Source organism: Geotrypetes seraphini, chromosome 1 (assembly GCF_902459505.1).
Source record: "Geotrypetes seraphini chromosome 1, aGeoSer1.1, whole genome shotgun sequence".
Taxonomy (NCBI): domain Eukaryota; kingdom Metazoa; phylum Chordata; class Amphibia; order Gymnophiona; family Dermophiidae; genus Geotrypetes; species Geotrypetes seraphini.
In genome coordinates this window covers 436274635-436291113 of record NC_047084.1, presented here as the reverse complement: position 1 = coordinate 436291113, position 16479 = coordinate 436274635, and the positions used below count along the sequence as shown (strand labels likewise).

Sequence of the window (16479 nt, the reverse complement as noted above, 5' to 3'; positions counted from 1 at the left end):
ATACCTACCATAATACCCTCTAACCATCTATCTGTAGGGGCATCTAATAGTAATGGCATCATGGATACAAGAGTAGAGTGTGCATATGTTTACTGTCTGTTCAGACACCCTCCTTCTCTTTTCCTCAGTGCTTCTCTTCTAAACTGGAATGTACCATATGGAGAAGGAGGTGATCAGCCAGAAACTCTGAATGCATGTACATTCTGTAGCCTTTAACAATCCCCCTCCCTTTCCCCAAATCAAAGACCTAGGAGAGGCACAATTGGGCACATACATAACCAAGAAAGAAAGCAGAGCCTAGAGCAGTGCTTCTCAACTCAGTCCTGGAGTACCCCCTTGCCGATCAGGTTTTCAGGATATCCACAATGAATACGCATGAAAGAAATTTGTATATAATGGAGGCAGTGTATGTAAATAAAGTTTATGCGTATTCATTGTGCATATCCTGAAAACCTGACTGGCAAGGGAGTACTCCAGGACTGAGTTGAGAAACACTGGCCTAGACTAGAGCACCTGTGTAAAGCAGGGGTTCTCAAGTCCAGTCCTCTACAGGCCACATTCCTTTCAGGTTTTCATGATTTCCACAATAAAAATGCATATGATCTATTTGCATGCAGATTAACAAAAAAAATGGTGTGGTGAATGGAGAAAGGAGAGGAGCCTGTCTAGGATGTAGGGAGGGATATTTTGACCAATTTTGGTTTTGAACTTATATGCCAAAACAGTCTTATTTTACCCATTGAAATCAGTGCTGCAGGTTCCCTAACACATTGGTACTGTATAAGATTGTCAGAAATCCAGGACTAGCCTTCATGAATTGGGTAACTTTGCAGGTCTGGGCATAGCAAGGAGAACTATAGAAAGGGAAGATGTCTCCTTCCCCATCATCAGCATATAACATGTGAAAGAGAAAGAGAGACTGGAGGATTCTGAAGGAATAAGTCATTGCAGTTTTCAGCCTCTCTTTTTAAATATCACTTTCATAAAAAGACTAGGGACTGCTACTTTTCATCAACAAAAAATTGGCCCCTGTGAAACTGAAACTAAGGATAAAGGGCATGTTTCCTACACGGACCAAACCAGAGAGAATGGAAAGAGAACCAGAAATGTTAAAAAAAAAAAAACCCCAAAAACAATCTAGTCCAGGGATAAAAGGCACAGGAGGGCAGAGAAAGCTAAGGAGTAAAATCCTAGGGAGGAGCTAGTCTCTGGCCCCCACCCTTGGCTTTCCTAGAAAAGGCATTGACCAGCATAAGAAGCTTGTTCTGTTAACTTATTCTGCTCTGGGGTTCTGAAAGAAGGTAATAAGTAACTATAGGCCTAGCTGGCTGGGTAGTTTCCTGTGATTACTTGATTTTTAAGTAGATTTCTGTTAGAACTGGATTAACTACTTTGGATTTTTTTCTCTTTGACTGGTTATCTGGCTGTTGAATATCTTTCTATCTGAGCTGCTGGGTCTGTGTAATGTGGCCTAATTTTAGTGGAGACCCAATGTACTAAACTTTAAATGCATGATATGTTGGTCTACAGTTTAAAGACTATAAACTTTCTGCTAGGCTGGTGGCCTGAAACCTCATTATCCTTAATATTCCTCTAGCTGTAATTAGTGTGATGAAGCTGTGAACTTCTAGCTGTAATTAATGTGAGTTTTCTGAAATTAATAACTGGAATGGAGTTGCTGTGCGAGTACTGGTGTATATTCACTTCAGGTTTTCTAACTACCTGACCCACGTGAAGCTATTAAATAGTAGATGTAAAACAAACTGGAGAAAATATTTCTTTACTCGTTGCTAGAGAATGTGGTGAAATCAGTTAGCTTAGCAGGGCATATAAAAGGTTGGATAATTCCTAAAAGAGATGTTATTGAGATGGGGGAAATGTGTTGCTTCTTCCTAAGATAAGCAACATAAAATCTGTTTTACTACTTGGGATCTGGATTGGACCACTGTTGGAGACAATCAAGCCATTGTGACATCACTGATGAGGTTGGCTCTTAGACACTGGTGGAATGAGGCATTATGACATCATAATCTCAGCTCTGGAATGTTGCTACTCTTTGGGACTTGGGTTGGCCACTGTTGGAAACAGGACACTGGGCTTGATGGACCTTCAGTCACTCCCAGTATGGCGATTCTTATGTCAAGGTTTGAGTTGACTTTGTTTCCCTGTATCCCCTCCTCCAATTCTTTTTCATACATACAAGTCTTAAATTCTAGTATTTCTCGGGCTAAAGTAATTGGTTTTTATAGAGTTTTTTTTAATGACTAATGAGATCCTGAGCACTGATTTGATTGATAAGCAAGACGATTGAAACTACTTTGGGGGTGGCATAAACTTGATATGTGGTAAACTCAATACCTGCCTCTTGTCTTCTGTGACTGGAAGAGCGGTTCTCTCGGCTGCTAGTGCTGGTTCTTGCCTTACAGCAGAGCAGAAGCTGTTTAGTAAGCAATCTTCCCTGTTAACTTAATGAGCGCTAAGCTGGGAGAAGTGCCTTGGCTTCCTGTGCTTGAAATACGTACTTGATGATGGCTAAAGATCCCAGGTTTTTGACTTCAGTAGCTGCCAAACTGTTCTACTTCATAGTGCTAAAAGATGAGGCGACTTTAAACTCCAGAGAGCTAAGTTTATTTGCGAGCTTGAATCATTGTAGGACTTCTATCAGCATGAGCAATAGTGAATGGGGGCAGCATAGGTAAAAGTACACAGTACTGTTCTTTCAATAGCCAGTAAAAGTAAAAAGCTGAGATCAACTTAAGAACGGATAAGCCTACTTAAAGCATCATCTCAAAATAATTGCATTGATAACACTGGGTTTAGTACTATTTAGAAGGTAAAGAGCATAAGAATTGCTATACTGGAATAGACCAAAGGTCCATCAAGCCCAGTATACGTTCCCAACAGTAGCCAACCCAGGTCCCAAATACCTGGCAGAAACCAAAAGAGTAGCAACATTCCAGAGCTGAGACTGATGTCATAATGCCTCATTCTACCAATGCCTGAGAGCCAACCTCATCAGTGATGTCACAATGGCTTGATTGTTCCCAACAGTGGCTAACCCAGATCCCAAGTAGTAAAACAGATTTTATGCCGCTTATCCTAGGAATAAGCAGTGGGTTTCCCTAAACCATCTCGATAATGGCCCATGGATTCCCCTTTTAGGAATTTATCCAAATCACTTTTAAACCCTACCAAGCTAACTGATTTCAGTATTTCACCACATTCTCCAGTAATGGTATAAACATGAGGCTGGTGTGGGAGTGTATATAATATACCTTGAACCAATTCAAAACTCTCTATAAAATGTAGTAGGCTAGTTCTAGTATGCAATTCCATGTTGAAATATTTTGGTAAACTATTTTTTTTTTTTTTGTCCAAAAAAGCCTCCCCTTTGCAGGTGTAAAGAAAATGAAGACTTCAGTAGCAGCTGAACAAGTATGCCTCCAATAGTATGACTACTTGGTGTGCTGTTATGTTAATGTTCTTATATAGCTTTTTTTAATGCTCCCCTAATCTTGGCTTGACAGAATGTGATGGTGAGGGTGGCTAACCTGCCACTGGTTAGTTCTACCTGTGCCATGGTATCTTCAGCTTACACAAGCACAAAAGAGAGCTATCCGTACCTGAAGACTGTCTGTGAGGTGGCAGAGAAGGGGGTAAAGAGCATCACTGCTGTAGCCCTCGCAAGTACAAAGCCCATTGTCCAAAAACTGGCACCACAGAGTAAGTTGACTTCGCTTTTTATGAGATTTGCTAGATATGTTTTACTAGACCCAACCACAACCCAATAACTATTGGGCAAGTTTGACTGCCATTTGAGCAGTCCTGCTTGGCCAGGTAGTTATCCAGACTAGAGAATGACACAGGGGCAAATTTGTCCCCGTCACTGCCAGAACTCGATTTTCCCGTCCCTGTGAATTTTTTTTGTCCCTGTCCCATTCCTGTAAGCTCTGCCTTAGACTGGAAGATGGCTCTCCTCGCAAGGATGTGATCTGAAGGAAATTGTGCTTTTGGTGATGAGGGAGGGAGAATAGAGAAATGCATCCAAAAAATATGCCCCAAAACACTTCAGGCGAAATGGTTCCCAGCACTGTAGTGATCAAGGAATGTAATCTTGTCAAACTCCTTTCTCTCATCTCCTGGAAAGACCAGCGCAAATGCTGACCTCGACCACATGCAGAAAGCTTGGAAATAGAGAATGACATGGGGGGCAAATATGTCCCTGTCCCTGCCCCCATTCCTGTAAGCTCTACCTTAAACTGCACAAACATCAGACACTTATGGTTTTAAAGTGTTTGAGGCTTGTGCAGATAAGGACAGAGCTTGCAGGAATGGGGTGGGAAAGGAAAAGAACTTGGTGGGGACAGGAAAATGAGTTCCTGCGGGGATGAGGACAAATTTGTCCCTGTGCCATTCTCTAGTTGGAAACTTCTATGAACTATGCTTTGCATACTGTCTTCATGTTGTGGGTTTTATAATTTTATTTTATTTTTTCCTTTCTGTAGTTGCTTTTAGCAATAACTATGCCTGCATTGGTCTGGAAAAAATTGAAGATAAGCTACCCATTCTCCATCAATCAGCTGATAAGGTAAACACCTCCTCCCCGCCCCCCCAAAATAAATAAATAAATTCATTAATGCAGAAAGACGGCAACATGCATGTTAACTACTGTTATCTTGTTGCAAAACAACAAGATTATGGAACAGAAGATTGGATGTACCAGTTTGTAGTTTTTATTAAGCGTCCCCCCCCCCAAAAAAAAAAAAAAAAACCCCACAAAGGATATATAGAAAGTGACCCACAGAATGAAAACCAAATAATGTATAAAATACAAATACCCAACAAGGTCATGTTTCAGCAAAATAAGAATGCCTTCAGGGATGGGGGTCTTATTGGGTCCTAGAAGATTTAAGAGAGAAATTACCAAGAATAAGTTTATGGTGCACATGCAGTGAATTGAATGGTTGGGGTTTTGGGATTGGTTTTTGTGGGGGTTTTTTGCTGCTTCATAGATATTTTTATATATATATTTTAAGATGGGCAAGGTATATCTGTCTTTATGGTCTTAAAACACTTAACGTCCGGTCCTTCATAATGTTATAGGGCCATCTATTTTCTGTTTCAGTCTCACTGGCCACTGTACAGTGGTTTATTTTCACTGAGTATTTTCCACAATTTTGGTATCTTTTTCACTTAGAGGTGTGGTAATAGAAACTCGGGTTTTGGGGGGGGGGGTTGTTTGTTTGTTTCTTTTTATGAATTAATGACCACTGCATGTCCTGTCTTTCCATCATTTCACCGCGCACAGTAATTCACGTTCAATCTTTTTTTACATGTGCCTCATTTGTTCTTTACTCCTTTTTGTTGTTGTTGTTGTTGTTGTTGTTTTTGTACAACTAGAAATCTGATCTCAAGTTTACTGTGCCTCTATCATGCATGGCCAACCATCTTAAAATGATAAACTTTTTTCTGATCATGAACAAAAAGAGGGGGGGGGGAAGTGTTAAAGACTGTATCTTATGGTGGAACCATACCCACACCCACCTCCAACAGAAGATGGAGCAAGCCAGAATAGGATCCAGTATTAACTATCCTTCTTAGAAAAGCTATATTGCTGTTGGCAAGACACTGGTTTCTCTTAGCTCAGCTCGGCTTCTGTTGCTGGCTTTTCAAACCTTCAGGATATCATTTATTAAACTTGAATGTAGATGGTGGCAGAATGTTGACAATTGTACTATACCAGTGTCTACTCTGATCTGTCTTTTCCCATATAGATTATTGCCAATGCCACCGACATGGTGGTTAGTGCAAAAAAAGCTATGACAGGAGCTAAGGACTCTATCGCTAATACAATAGCTGAAGTGCTGGACAAGACCAACGGAGCTATGCTGGGGAGTATAGAATTGGCCAAGGCAGCTGTGAGTGGCAGCATGAACACTGTTCTGAATCACCACATGGTACAGATGGTGAGCACTGGGGTAGAGGCAGCACTAACCAAGTCCGAGGCTCTTATGGATCAGTATCTACCACTGACTGAAGGTAAGGCAAAGCTAGAACTGAAGCTTCTCTGTTCTGTTATTTCAAGATTGTGGGTTTCTGAATGTTTAGCTGATCTTCGGAATCCATTCTAACCTTCTCTTTGTTAATATTAATCACCATTAGTCTCCTTTATGGTGTAATGGTTTTATGGCAGCTTTAGCATTAAGAAAAGCAACTTTGCCTCCAAATCTAAGTAGCCAATTTAACTTATGACACTACTTTATGTATGTAAACTCTTGCACTAAATTATATGCGAATGAAGAACTAAACATATAACCAAATCAACTGAGAGAATATTTCCAACAGTTTTGCTAAACTTCATTCAAACTAATTTTAGAATAAATGTTCACTGGTCCTCAGCGGGCCACCATGCACTCGAATGCTCTCATTATGAATGGCTTTACGCTCTGGGAGTGTAAAGCCATTCACAATGAGAGCATTCGAGTGCATGGTGGCCCGCTGAGGACCAGTGAACATTTATTCTAAAATTAGTTTGAATGAAGTTTAGCAAAACTGTTGGAAATATTCTCTCAGTTGATTTGGTACTACTTTATGTATTGCAGTAGCTGAGTATGCTTTTAGATAAATGTAAAGATGTAGACCTTTTTTTTCTTTTCTTCATAGCCAAAGAAGCTACTAGACCTGAAGGATTTGAAACTGGAACCCAGAAGAGCAGTTATTACATTAGACTAAGATCCCTGTCCTCTAAGATACGCAGGCATGCATATGAGCAGACCTTGACCAGGATCAAAGATGCCAAACACAGGAGCCAGGAAGCCATCTCAAAGCTCCATTATACCATTGATCTGGTAAGATGAATATACAGTACCCAGTTTGCTGTACAACTCTACAAAATCCTGAGTGGTTTAGAATGTGTAAAAGTGGGGGTGTTCTGGTGAGTGTTTGGTTGGTTGTGGTTTTTGTGGGGGGTTTTACTGCATCAAGATTTACAAAGACTAGGGGACATGTGATAAGAGTAATACTTTTAAAACCAATAGGAATTTTTTTTTTTTTTTTTTCACTCGAACAGTTAATTTCTGGAATGTGTTGCCAGAACATCTGGTAAGAGCAGTTAATGCAGCTGGTTTTGAAAAGTTTGGACAACTTCTGGAGGAAGTGTCCATAAACTGCTGTTGAGACAAGACATGGGAGAAGCCACTGCTTTCCCTGGATGGTGGCCTGGAATGCTGCTACTATTTGGGTTTTTGCCAGATACTTGTATTGGCCTCCATGAAGACGGGAGACTGGGCTAGATGGACCATCGGTCTGAGCCAGTAAGGCTATTCATATGTTCTTAAGGAAACTTACATTATTGGTGTATTGGCCATAATGTCATTGCACTATAGGGAAGGTCTGATTTCCCCCTAGTTTAGGGGTGACCTTTAAGTTGGGACATGACTGACTTTAACCTGGGCAGATAAGTTTAGGCTTTATTTTTCCAAGGAATGAAGGCAACCTTAAACTTCCATAATAAGTGTATTTTACCAGCACTAATAAAACCGTTGACACCAAAAAAAAACCCCAACTCTTCAAATTCCACTGTAGAAGGAAATCCAAAACAAAGCAAGATGTGGAACAGATCTGGATCAAAAGCTTGATGGTCTGAAACAAATCATGCACCAGCTTCATTGAATGGAAAACATTCCAGACCGAACCTTGAGTTTTCAACTGGGAGTCACCTCGACACATACACACACCCCAGTCCATCCTGCTCTTTCTTCCTTCTCTATAATAACTGCTCAGTTTCTTCTTTCCTTCTCCAAATCCACAACCTACTCCTCTGATCCTATTCCACCCATCTATTTCTCCCTGACTGTCATTCCTCTTATCTATCATCCTCAAAATTATCACTTTCCACAGCAACCTTTCCTGATACCTTCAAACATGCCATATTACACCTCTCCTTAAAGTCACTGGACCCACCCTCTATCACCCTCCCCTTCTTTAAACTACTTGAACATGCTGTTCACTGCCGTTCATCTCTAGTATTATTGACCCACTCCAATCAGGCTTTCATCTGCTGCACTCCATGGAAACTGCCCTTGCTAAAGTCTCCAGTAATCTCATCCTGGCCAAATCCAAAGGCTTCTATTCTGTCCTCATTCTTCTTGATCTATCCACTGCTTTTGATACTGTAGACCAGTGTCCCACAAACTTCCTCGAGCTGCGGCACACTATAGGTAGTGGCCTCAGCTCAAGGCACCCAGAAGTGCGCGGGCGTTGCCATGATATCATGCGCAATGCATGATTTCATCACGTCAATGTCTACACAAGCGTGAAGGCCCTTTAGATGGGCCCTGAGATGCTAGTGTGGGGTGCCAGTAGGGAAGAGGGCAGGAGAGAAGGAGAGACGCTTGTGCCGAGGCACATCCTGTAGGCAGTCAGCCGGCGCCTCTCCTCCTCCGTCTGCTGTGGCACACCTGAAATCTCAGGAGGCACAAGTGTGTGTGCCACAGTACACAGTTTGCGATACACTGCTGTAGACCATAGCCTTCTCCTTGATATACTGTCCTCACTTGGATTTTAGGGCCCTGTTCTTTCTTGGTTCTCTTATCTCTCACATCACACTTTAATTTTTTTTTAATTGTATGCAGTGGTGGATCCTCTACTGCTGCTATTCGGGATTCCATAGGGTTCTGTCCTTTGACTACTTCTTTTCTCCATCAATAATCATTCTCTTGATGCTCTGATTTACACCCATGGCTTTCAATATCACCTCTATGCTGACAACTCCCAAATCTCTCTCTATGGGGATTCCAGCCCAGTCTCTGCTTGTTTGACCAACATTTGCTGCCTGGATATCTAACCACCACTTAAAACTGAACATGGTCAATACTGAGCTACTTATTCTTCCACCCAAACCTACTTCCCTCTCCCCATGCTCTCTTTCTTGGTGGATAACACTTATCCTCGTCTTTGACTCCGCTCTCCTTCTCTGTACAAATCCACCAGTCCACCAAAACCTGCCACTTTCTTTCTCCATAATATCGCCAAAATCTGACCTTCTTTTCTGAGCACACCTCCAAAACCCTTATCCACACTCCTATCACCTCTGGCCTAGACTACAGCAAACTTTTCACTGGTCTCCCATTTAAAACCACCTCTGTCCTCTTCAATCCATTCAAAATGCTGCTGTTTGATTTTATTCCGACAGTACGCTATGCTCCTCAGCCATTTAATTGGCTCCCTTTCGGTCTCTACATACAGTTCACTCCTCCTATTGACCTACAAGTGCATTCACTCTGTAGCGCCTCAGTATCTCTCCTCTCTGGGAACTTATGATCTTCAGGCAAATCTGTCTTGTCTGTGCCCTACTCCTCCACTAACTCCAGACTATGTACTCTTTTTCTCTCTGTCACTCTTATACCTGAAACAGACTGCCAGAGCCAGTTCGTCAAGCCCTGTCCTGGCAATATTCAAGTACAGACTAAAAGCCCATTACCCCCCCCCCCTCTTTTCAGGATACTTTAACTCATAACCCCTCATCCTAAAGCACCCACAATAGCCACCATTGCCCCAGGTGCAAAACCTTGCTGTAAGCTCACTAGGGACAGATGGGTACAACACTGCATAGACCTATAGCACTATAGAAACGATTACTAATAGTAGTAGACCGGTCTGTTTTCAGCTAAATACTTAACGGACCCCTGAGAAGTCTTAAAAATCAATATCCTAATCAAAACTCTGGTTGCTACATGTTTGATATGGATTTTGCCATAATCTTGGTTTAGGATATTTTTTTTTAAACACTTATGGACCCCCCCCCCCCTCCCCAAGGAAGGCTTTATGTAGCTGAAACATGGTTCATGTTGAGTTTGGAATGTTTTCCATTCATCGTACACCGGCTTCATTGATTGACAACAGTCTAAAACATTACAAACTTTTTTTGATCCAAAATATCAGTTCCTCGTCTCTTTTGTTATGGAAAACATGGACAACACTTTTTTTTTTGTAGAAGCTACTATAACTCCAGAGGGCATCGGGGCAGATTACTTGGAATAAATTTTAAGGCTATTCATGAGGCTGAGGTTAGGATCAAGACTAGTAAGCTGGAAGGTCAGAAGACACTGAACAACTCACTTGACACTCGTCAAAGAGTCCAAGCTAGCAGGAGCTCTAAACAAAAAATGTTTACTGGAACTTGGATGCTGCAAGCAAAACTGGGAACAGTGCTGGATATGAGAGACTTCTACATCTAAAGGCAGAAAATTGTTCAGGGGCATGTTTGAAAAACTCTAAGTGCAAAAAAATATCCATTTTGCAGCTATTCTTTAACAGGAAAAGCATTATTGCTCAGAAGAAAATACAAGTTTCCAAAATGAGCAGCCATTTTCTAGAACATTCAAATTATGCCAAGGAAACCTGTCCAGCAGCTCTGCAGAGCAGTGGGGCAGCCTAGTAGCTGCTGCAGTGGACTGTGCAAGGGGACCCAGGTTCATATTCCATCAACTCTATTTTAAATGGTGAGCACTCCTGAGATAGGAAACGCCTCATGTGCCTGACTGTATACCACTTCAACAGCCCTCAGGCTTGCAGGTATCCCTAAATACCTAGTACAGTAGGTACCTCTCTGGTTCTAGAGGGCTCACAGTCTAAAATTTTAGAGTTAAAAGTGGGATTTGAACCCTGGTTTAGTCTGCTGCACTGACCACTAAGCTACCCTTAGGTCGGACATTCTGAATACAGCAGCATGCAATTTTTTTTTTTTTTTTTTCTCCCTGAACATTGGGTATTCTTTGGCTTCCCTTTCTGGTGTCACCCTTTTGGGGGTGGGGTATGAAAGAGGTAAGCAGCCAGTCATTGGAAGGGCAAAGGCAGAGATTGACAATCAGTCCTTGAGGGCCACAACCCAGTCAGGTTTTTTTCAAGATTTCCACCTTGTAACCTAGATGTGAGTGGGACATGGATGGCCCTGTTCCATCACAACAACCCCTTGCTAGTTAGATGTAAAACATCCAAATTCCGCCTTTCAGAAATTGCAATTTGGGCTGATTTTGGATGGTGCTTTTTGTCTCATTTCATAGTCTCCTGTCATTTGGGCAGGAAAGCCCAGCCCTGGTTCTGAAAACTGCAAGAGCTTTCCAAGTCAAAAGTTCATACAGCTTACTAGCCATGGAGTGTCGGAGGCAATTTTGAGGCTGGCTCCAGCTCTCTGAGTTAAATTGTATGCCATGCAAATATTATAATGCCTAAATTTCTTATTTCACAGATAATTTGATCCATTTGTTTAAATTAGAATTTATTTTGATATCAAGTTATTTTGATATTGTTGATTAGTGAAGTGGCACCTAGAGAATGACACGGGGGACAAAGTTTGTCCCTGTGAGCTCCCCCATGAACTCCTATATAGATGTATAAGAGAAGGTTTTGTGTACAGACTCCACAGCCCTGCTTACTGGTAGAGGTAACATATCTGCTAGGCTGTCTTAACAGGCAAGATGTATAGCAACTGTAAAAGTGGAATGTAAAACAGAATACATCTTTCAAACAAGATGTTTAAGGAAGCTTCAATTAAAATGTATCCTCTCAAAATTAGTGTTAAGTGCTTTGTAATGTGTTACTGGATAGTAACTTCGTATTTCCATGTTACCTGATCTGTTACCTACTATCACACTGTTAACAGCAATGGCTGTGTACTTCAGAACGAGGTGCCAGGTAGCAAGTAATATACCATACCATACCCTACCCATATTGTCTAGTTCAAAAGCTTTCTGTTAATTTTTGGGTCCATGCCTGACTAATTTCTTCCAAATACAATTTGCTTTTTCAGATGGGTTATGCCCATAAGAAATTGTCAAATGCCAACCAGAAACTGCATGATGCACAGGAGAGGCTGTACCAATCCTGGATCTCATGGAGGACTAGCCCAGAGCGGCAGGATGGGGAGAGATTCTCTAGACAGGTAAACGTTCTGAATAGCTAACATCCACAAACTTTCAGCAATAAACCAACTCTAAACATGAAACGTCTAGCTACTCGCCAATAGTTTCAAAAGAGTATTCATGTTTCTGGAGACTACTTTTTTTTTTTTTTTCTTCATTTGGCCCATTTTTTTCATTATGGGAGGAGTCGTTGCACACTGCCTAACATGCAGCAGCTTGCATAAATGCAATGGGTGTCCTCTTGTGGGGGGGGGGCAGAGTGGGGGGTGCTCTATTGAGCATTAATGTTTAGCCAATAGAGCTGGGTTTTTTTTTTGGGGGGGGGGTTAACACATGATATAACATGTTTTTCAAAATAATAATCATCCCTACAGGAAACATCTTCTAATTTGTAGAATGAAATCTCTTATTAGCCAACAAGAAAACCCTGAACAGTACAAAATATATACAATTAAAAGGGCAAACCAAACAGTTATAATCCCACCCTCCCTGCCCCACCCCCATCCCACTGAGTCCAAATACTGCAAGCTATTAAAAAAAAAAAATCACAATCCCAAGAAGGTATATACAGACAGGTGTCAAAACTGTAAACAACCAAGTAGCCAAAGCCCCCACCCAGTCAATCACAAGTCTGAGAACACAGGACTAACAGAATAACGAAGTCCTGGTGGGGGTCTCCCTTGATCCAAAAACACTAGTGCAGGGGATGCCAAAGGCAAAGACAAGTGCCACCAAAATCAAGAGATCCAGATAGAAAGAGGGACCTGAGCAGCCCTAAAGTTTAAACGTGTTTAAAAGATGACTATGTGCTCTCTGGGGCAGGGATTGCAAATATGGATTCCAGATAAGTAAGAAAAGCTTCCGCCGTTTAAATGTATGGCACACCATCTTGCATTTCCCAAGCAATCAGTCTAGCAATATAAGCTCGCCAAGCCCAGTAGAGGGCAGAGGAAATGGGCCAAACCTGCAGAATCACTTTGCAGCCCAAGAGACAACACTTTTCAAATCCAAGCGAGGGTTCCCTACCTTGAGAGAGTAAAGGTGTCTGAAAAGCCCAACGTCTTCTGATTTTTTTTTTTTTTTTTTTTTTTTTTTGTGCCATGCTAATTCAAATTCTTTGAAAAGTCATTTGAAATGAACACAAATCGAGCTTCCTAAAACAACAACAACAAAAAAAAACCTGTCAAATATCGGTGGTTCATAATCTGATTCAAATGTCACACAGGCTGGCTTGGTGGCAGGTCGTCTATGTACCTATCAACTGGCCACTTGAGTATGTAGAAAACATTTTGGACTTTATTGGTAAGCTATATTGCCCTGGTCTTCTAGATAAGACTGACTTTATTATAGGCCTTATGGAACATGGGAGGAGGGCAGTTTGATGTAACATCTCTTGCAGTAGTTCTGGCTAGGCTTTTTATCTGATCTGAACTTGATTTGATTATGTTTATATACTGCTCCAATACAACAGTCTAAAAGCAGTTGGAGTACAGGGAAATCTTGGCAGCATAAACTCATACAACTAATTTTCCATACCAAAAAAACCAACAAATTTCAGAAGCAATAAAATCGGCTTTTATAAGTGATAAAGACTTCAATAAACTTGCTTGGTGGTGTACAATTTGAGCAGAAATTGTATATAAATCTAGGGTCACTTCTAAAAGTTGACAGGAACTTTGTTATTATGCTTCTATATTGTAATTTCCTGTATTGAGACTAAACCTTTTCTCCTTTTTTTTTTTTTTCTCTTCAGCATATAGAATCATGTGCCTTAGCTCGGGCCCAGGACCTGTCTCGCCAGCTTCAGACCAACTGCCTTGCACTAGTAGCCAGTGTCCAAGGTTTGCCACAAAACATCCAAAACCAAGCCCACTATATTGGCTATGTGGCTGCAGACATCTACCTTAGCTTCCACTCTGTTTCTTCCTTCAGAAATGTATCTGACCAACTCCTCACCACCAGCAAAGGACAGCTGACTAAAATAAAGGTATCTCTGGATGAGGTGATGGCTTATCTTGCCAGTACACCACTTGTCTGGTTGGTAGGCCCTGTTTGTCCACAGCTGAAGCAAGAAGGTCTTGAACAAGAAGAGCAAGCTCGCTAGCAAGAGTGAACATGGGTGACCAAATTTAGCAGCAATTCGTATGATAAGACTGTATCAATTAACATTGAATATTTTAATGCTCTGCTAAACCGGATATAAGCCACACTTTGAGGATTGCTTTTCCTGCTAGAAGCTATTCTATACTGTCTCTGCAAGGGGAATAGAAATGCACGACACTTGATAGCAAATGTACCTTGTATTGAATGTAATCTCTAAATTATACACCACTTGGGGAAAACTCCACTAGATATACTTTATGTAATATTTATGCACTGCTCTGACCTGACTAAAAAATAGGGACACCTTTTCCTTGTCTACTACCAGGTAGTTTGATTTTTGGCCCTAATTCACAGAAGTAACTTTCATAAGTAGGGAAACGGCAGCTGCTAAGCAAGGATAAATCACTTGGAATATTGGCAGTTTCAAATAGGGCTTGCAAATGTAGTAACTCGAACTGGTTTTGTGTGGGGGGGGGGGGGTTTCTAAAGGTAAACTTCATCTTTGTTTAAAGTATGTTAAGTTAGAATATTACTGTTTCTATAGCAGTAGAATATGTAAGGGGTTGGCAATAAAAGTTTGGCAACAGCATTTTAAGTGTGTTTTTTGAGTATCATGTTTAATGGATAATAACTAAATAGGCTGCTGGAAGCAGGTGTGTACCTGAAATCCTGCCACTCTTTAGATCCATTAGGAGGATTGTAGCACAGCGGCTAAAGCTATAGCCTCATCGCCCCGAGGTTGTGGGTTCAAACCCACACTGCTCCTTGTGACCCTGGGCAAGTTGCCCAATCTCTTCTCAAACTCACCACCATTGCTCCAGGTACATTAAATCAGTGTTTCTCAACTTCTTCAAGCCAAATAACCCCTAAGCCTAAAAAATACTTAAGTACCCCCCACCCAAGCTCCAACCCATAATAGTACAAATTGTGTTTTATTTATATTTGGTTGGGTGGGGTTTTTTCCAAAGAGGTCAAGCCAGATGACTTTAAATATGCAATTGGTAACAACTAAAGAAAAAAGACAAATATAGAGCAAAATATATACAGCAGATATAAATCGCACAAAACTGACATTTTGATCACTAAATTGAAAATAAAATTTTTCCTACCTTTTTGTTTGGTGATTTCATGAGTGTCTGGTTGCATTTCCTTCTGTGCATCCAATATTTTATTTCTGCCTCCTGCATGCTTCCTCTCCTCTGGACCCCATTCCCTTCCCCAACCACCATCTCTGTCCCTCCTAGTTTAACTTTTTCTTCCCCTCTCCTCCACCCCTATTGGCAATATCTCTCACTTACTCTCATCCCCCCAGATCATGTGCTGCATTTTTCACCACTGCCCACCAGCCCCATGCCCATTTTTCCTTCTAACCCTCTCTCCAGCACAATGCCACATTTCTCCCCTTGCATCCCCTTCAATCTACCCTCTCCACCAACATTTTTCCCTCTCATCCTTCTATTCCCCATGCATGTCTACCTCACTTCTCTCTCACTCTGCCCAGTTTTCCTTTCTTAATGTGCCCCATCTTTCACTCGTGCCCATCAATTCTCCCTTTCTATTCCCTCTCTTCTGTGTCCAATGTTCATGTCCCCTCCCTGCCTTCCAATATTGTCCCAAAATTAAGCTGTGTGTTGGTATGAGTGAATGGGATCCGATGTGTGATTGTGTTTGAATGTATATTAAATATGAGAACTGGTTTTGAAAAACATTTTATATATATATATATTAAACCTGAGGAAATTCTGAAAAGTATCACATCTGGAATTTCACCTCTCTGACCTTTTAAGCTAAGCAATTCTCTCTACTCTGTGTGTGGGGGGGGGGAATAGCCCCTCCTCCCTGTGCCGACAGGGATACAAACTTATCAGCAGATGCTGAAAACAGAAATGCAGGCTGGCTTTAACACAGACAAGCTGTCTGATTTACACTTTTTGAGAATGACAAAAAGTGTATTGGGTGTTAATGATTTATGCATATTCAGAAATTAATGTAAACATAAATATGATTTGTGAAACTTTTTTTATGTCAAAAGGAATGTTCTTTGTTCAAACTTAAGGACAGCCTCTGTCAGTTGATTGGTTGACAAGTAATGATGTCATACTGGATAGAAGAGATATATTGGTGAACAATGAAATATAGAGCGGGATTCTTTGCTAGCCAATGCCAGATTTTGGTCTCTGTAAAGACCCCCGATGACGCAAATAATCTTTTGGTAGTTGTTATGGAAATAAATGCAATACATTTTTTATCATTTGCCATTATTCCTGTACACTTTACCAGTGGCATACCTAGGGTATGTAGCACCCGGGGCCCATCATTTTTTGACACCCCCCCTCCATGTAAAAAAATATTTTTTGTAATAACCATGAAATGGTATAAATGGTCAGAATAGAAACAAGGAGTGAAAATATTCTTTTATTGAACCTCATATATGTAACCATTATTCCAAACATAA

General features: G+C 41.1%; 1 protein-coding gene across 1 annotated transcript; it reads left to right on the top strand.

The window, feature by feature from the left end:
• The first annotated feature begins 1181 nt into the window (after positions 1–1181).
• Positions 1182–14613, top strand: LOC117348095 (perilipin-2-like). Its single transcript, XM_033919783.1, has 8 exons — positions 1182–1301; positions 3384–3435; positions 3528–3723; positions 4506–4588; positions 5775–6039; positions 6664–6848; positions 11810–11941; positions 13675–14613. The coding sequence occupies exons 2-8, from the start codon at positions 3409–3411 to the stop codon at positions 14023–14025; spliced, it is 1239 nt and encodes a 412-aa protein (XP_033775674.1). The 5' UTR covers positions 1182–1301; positions 3384–3408; the 3' UTR covers positions 14026–14613.
• Positions 14614–16479: the final 1866 nt, after the last annotated feature.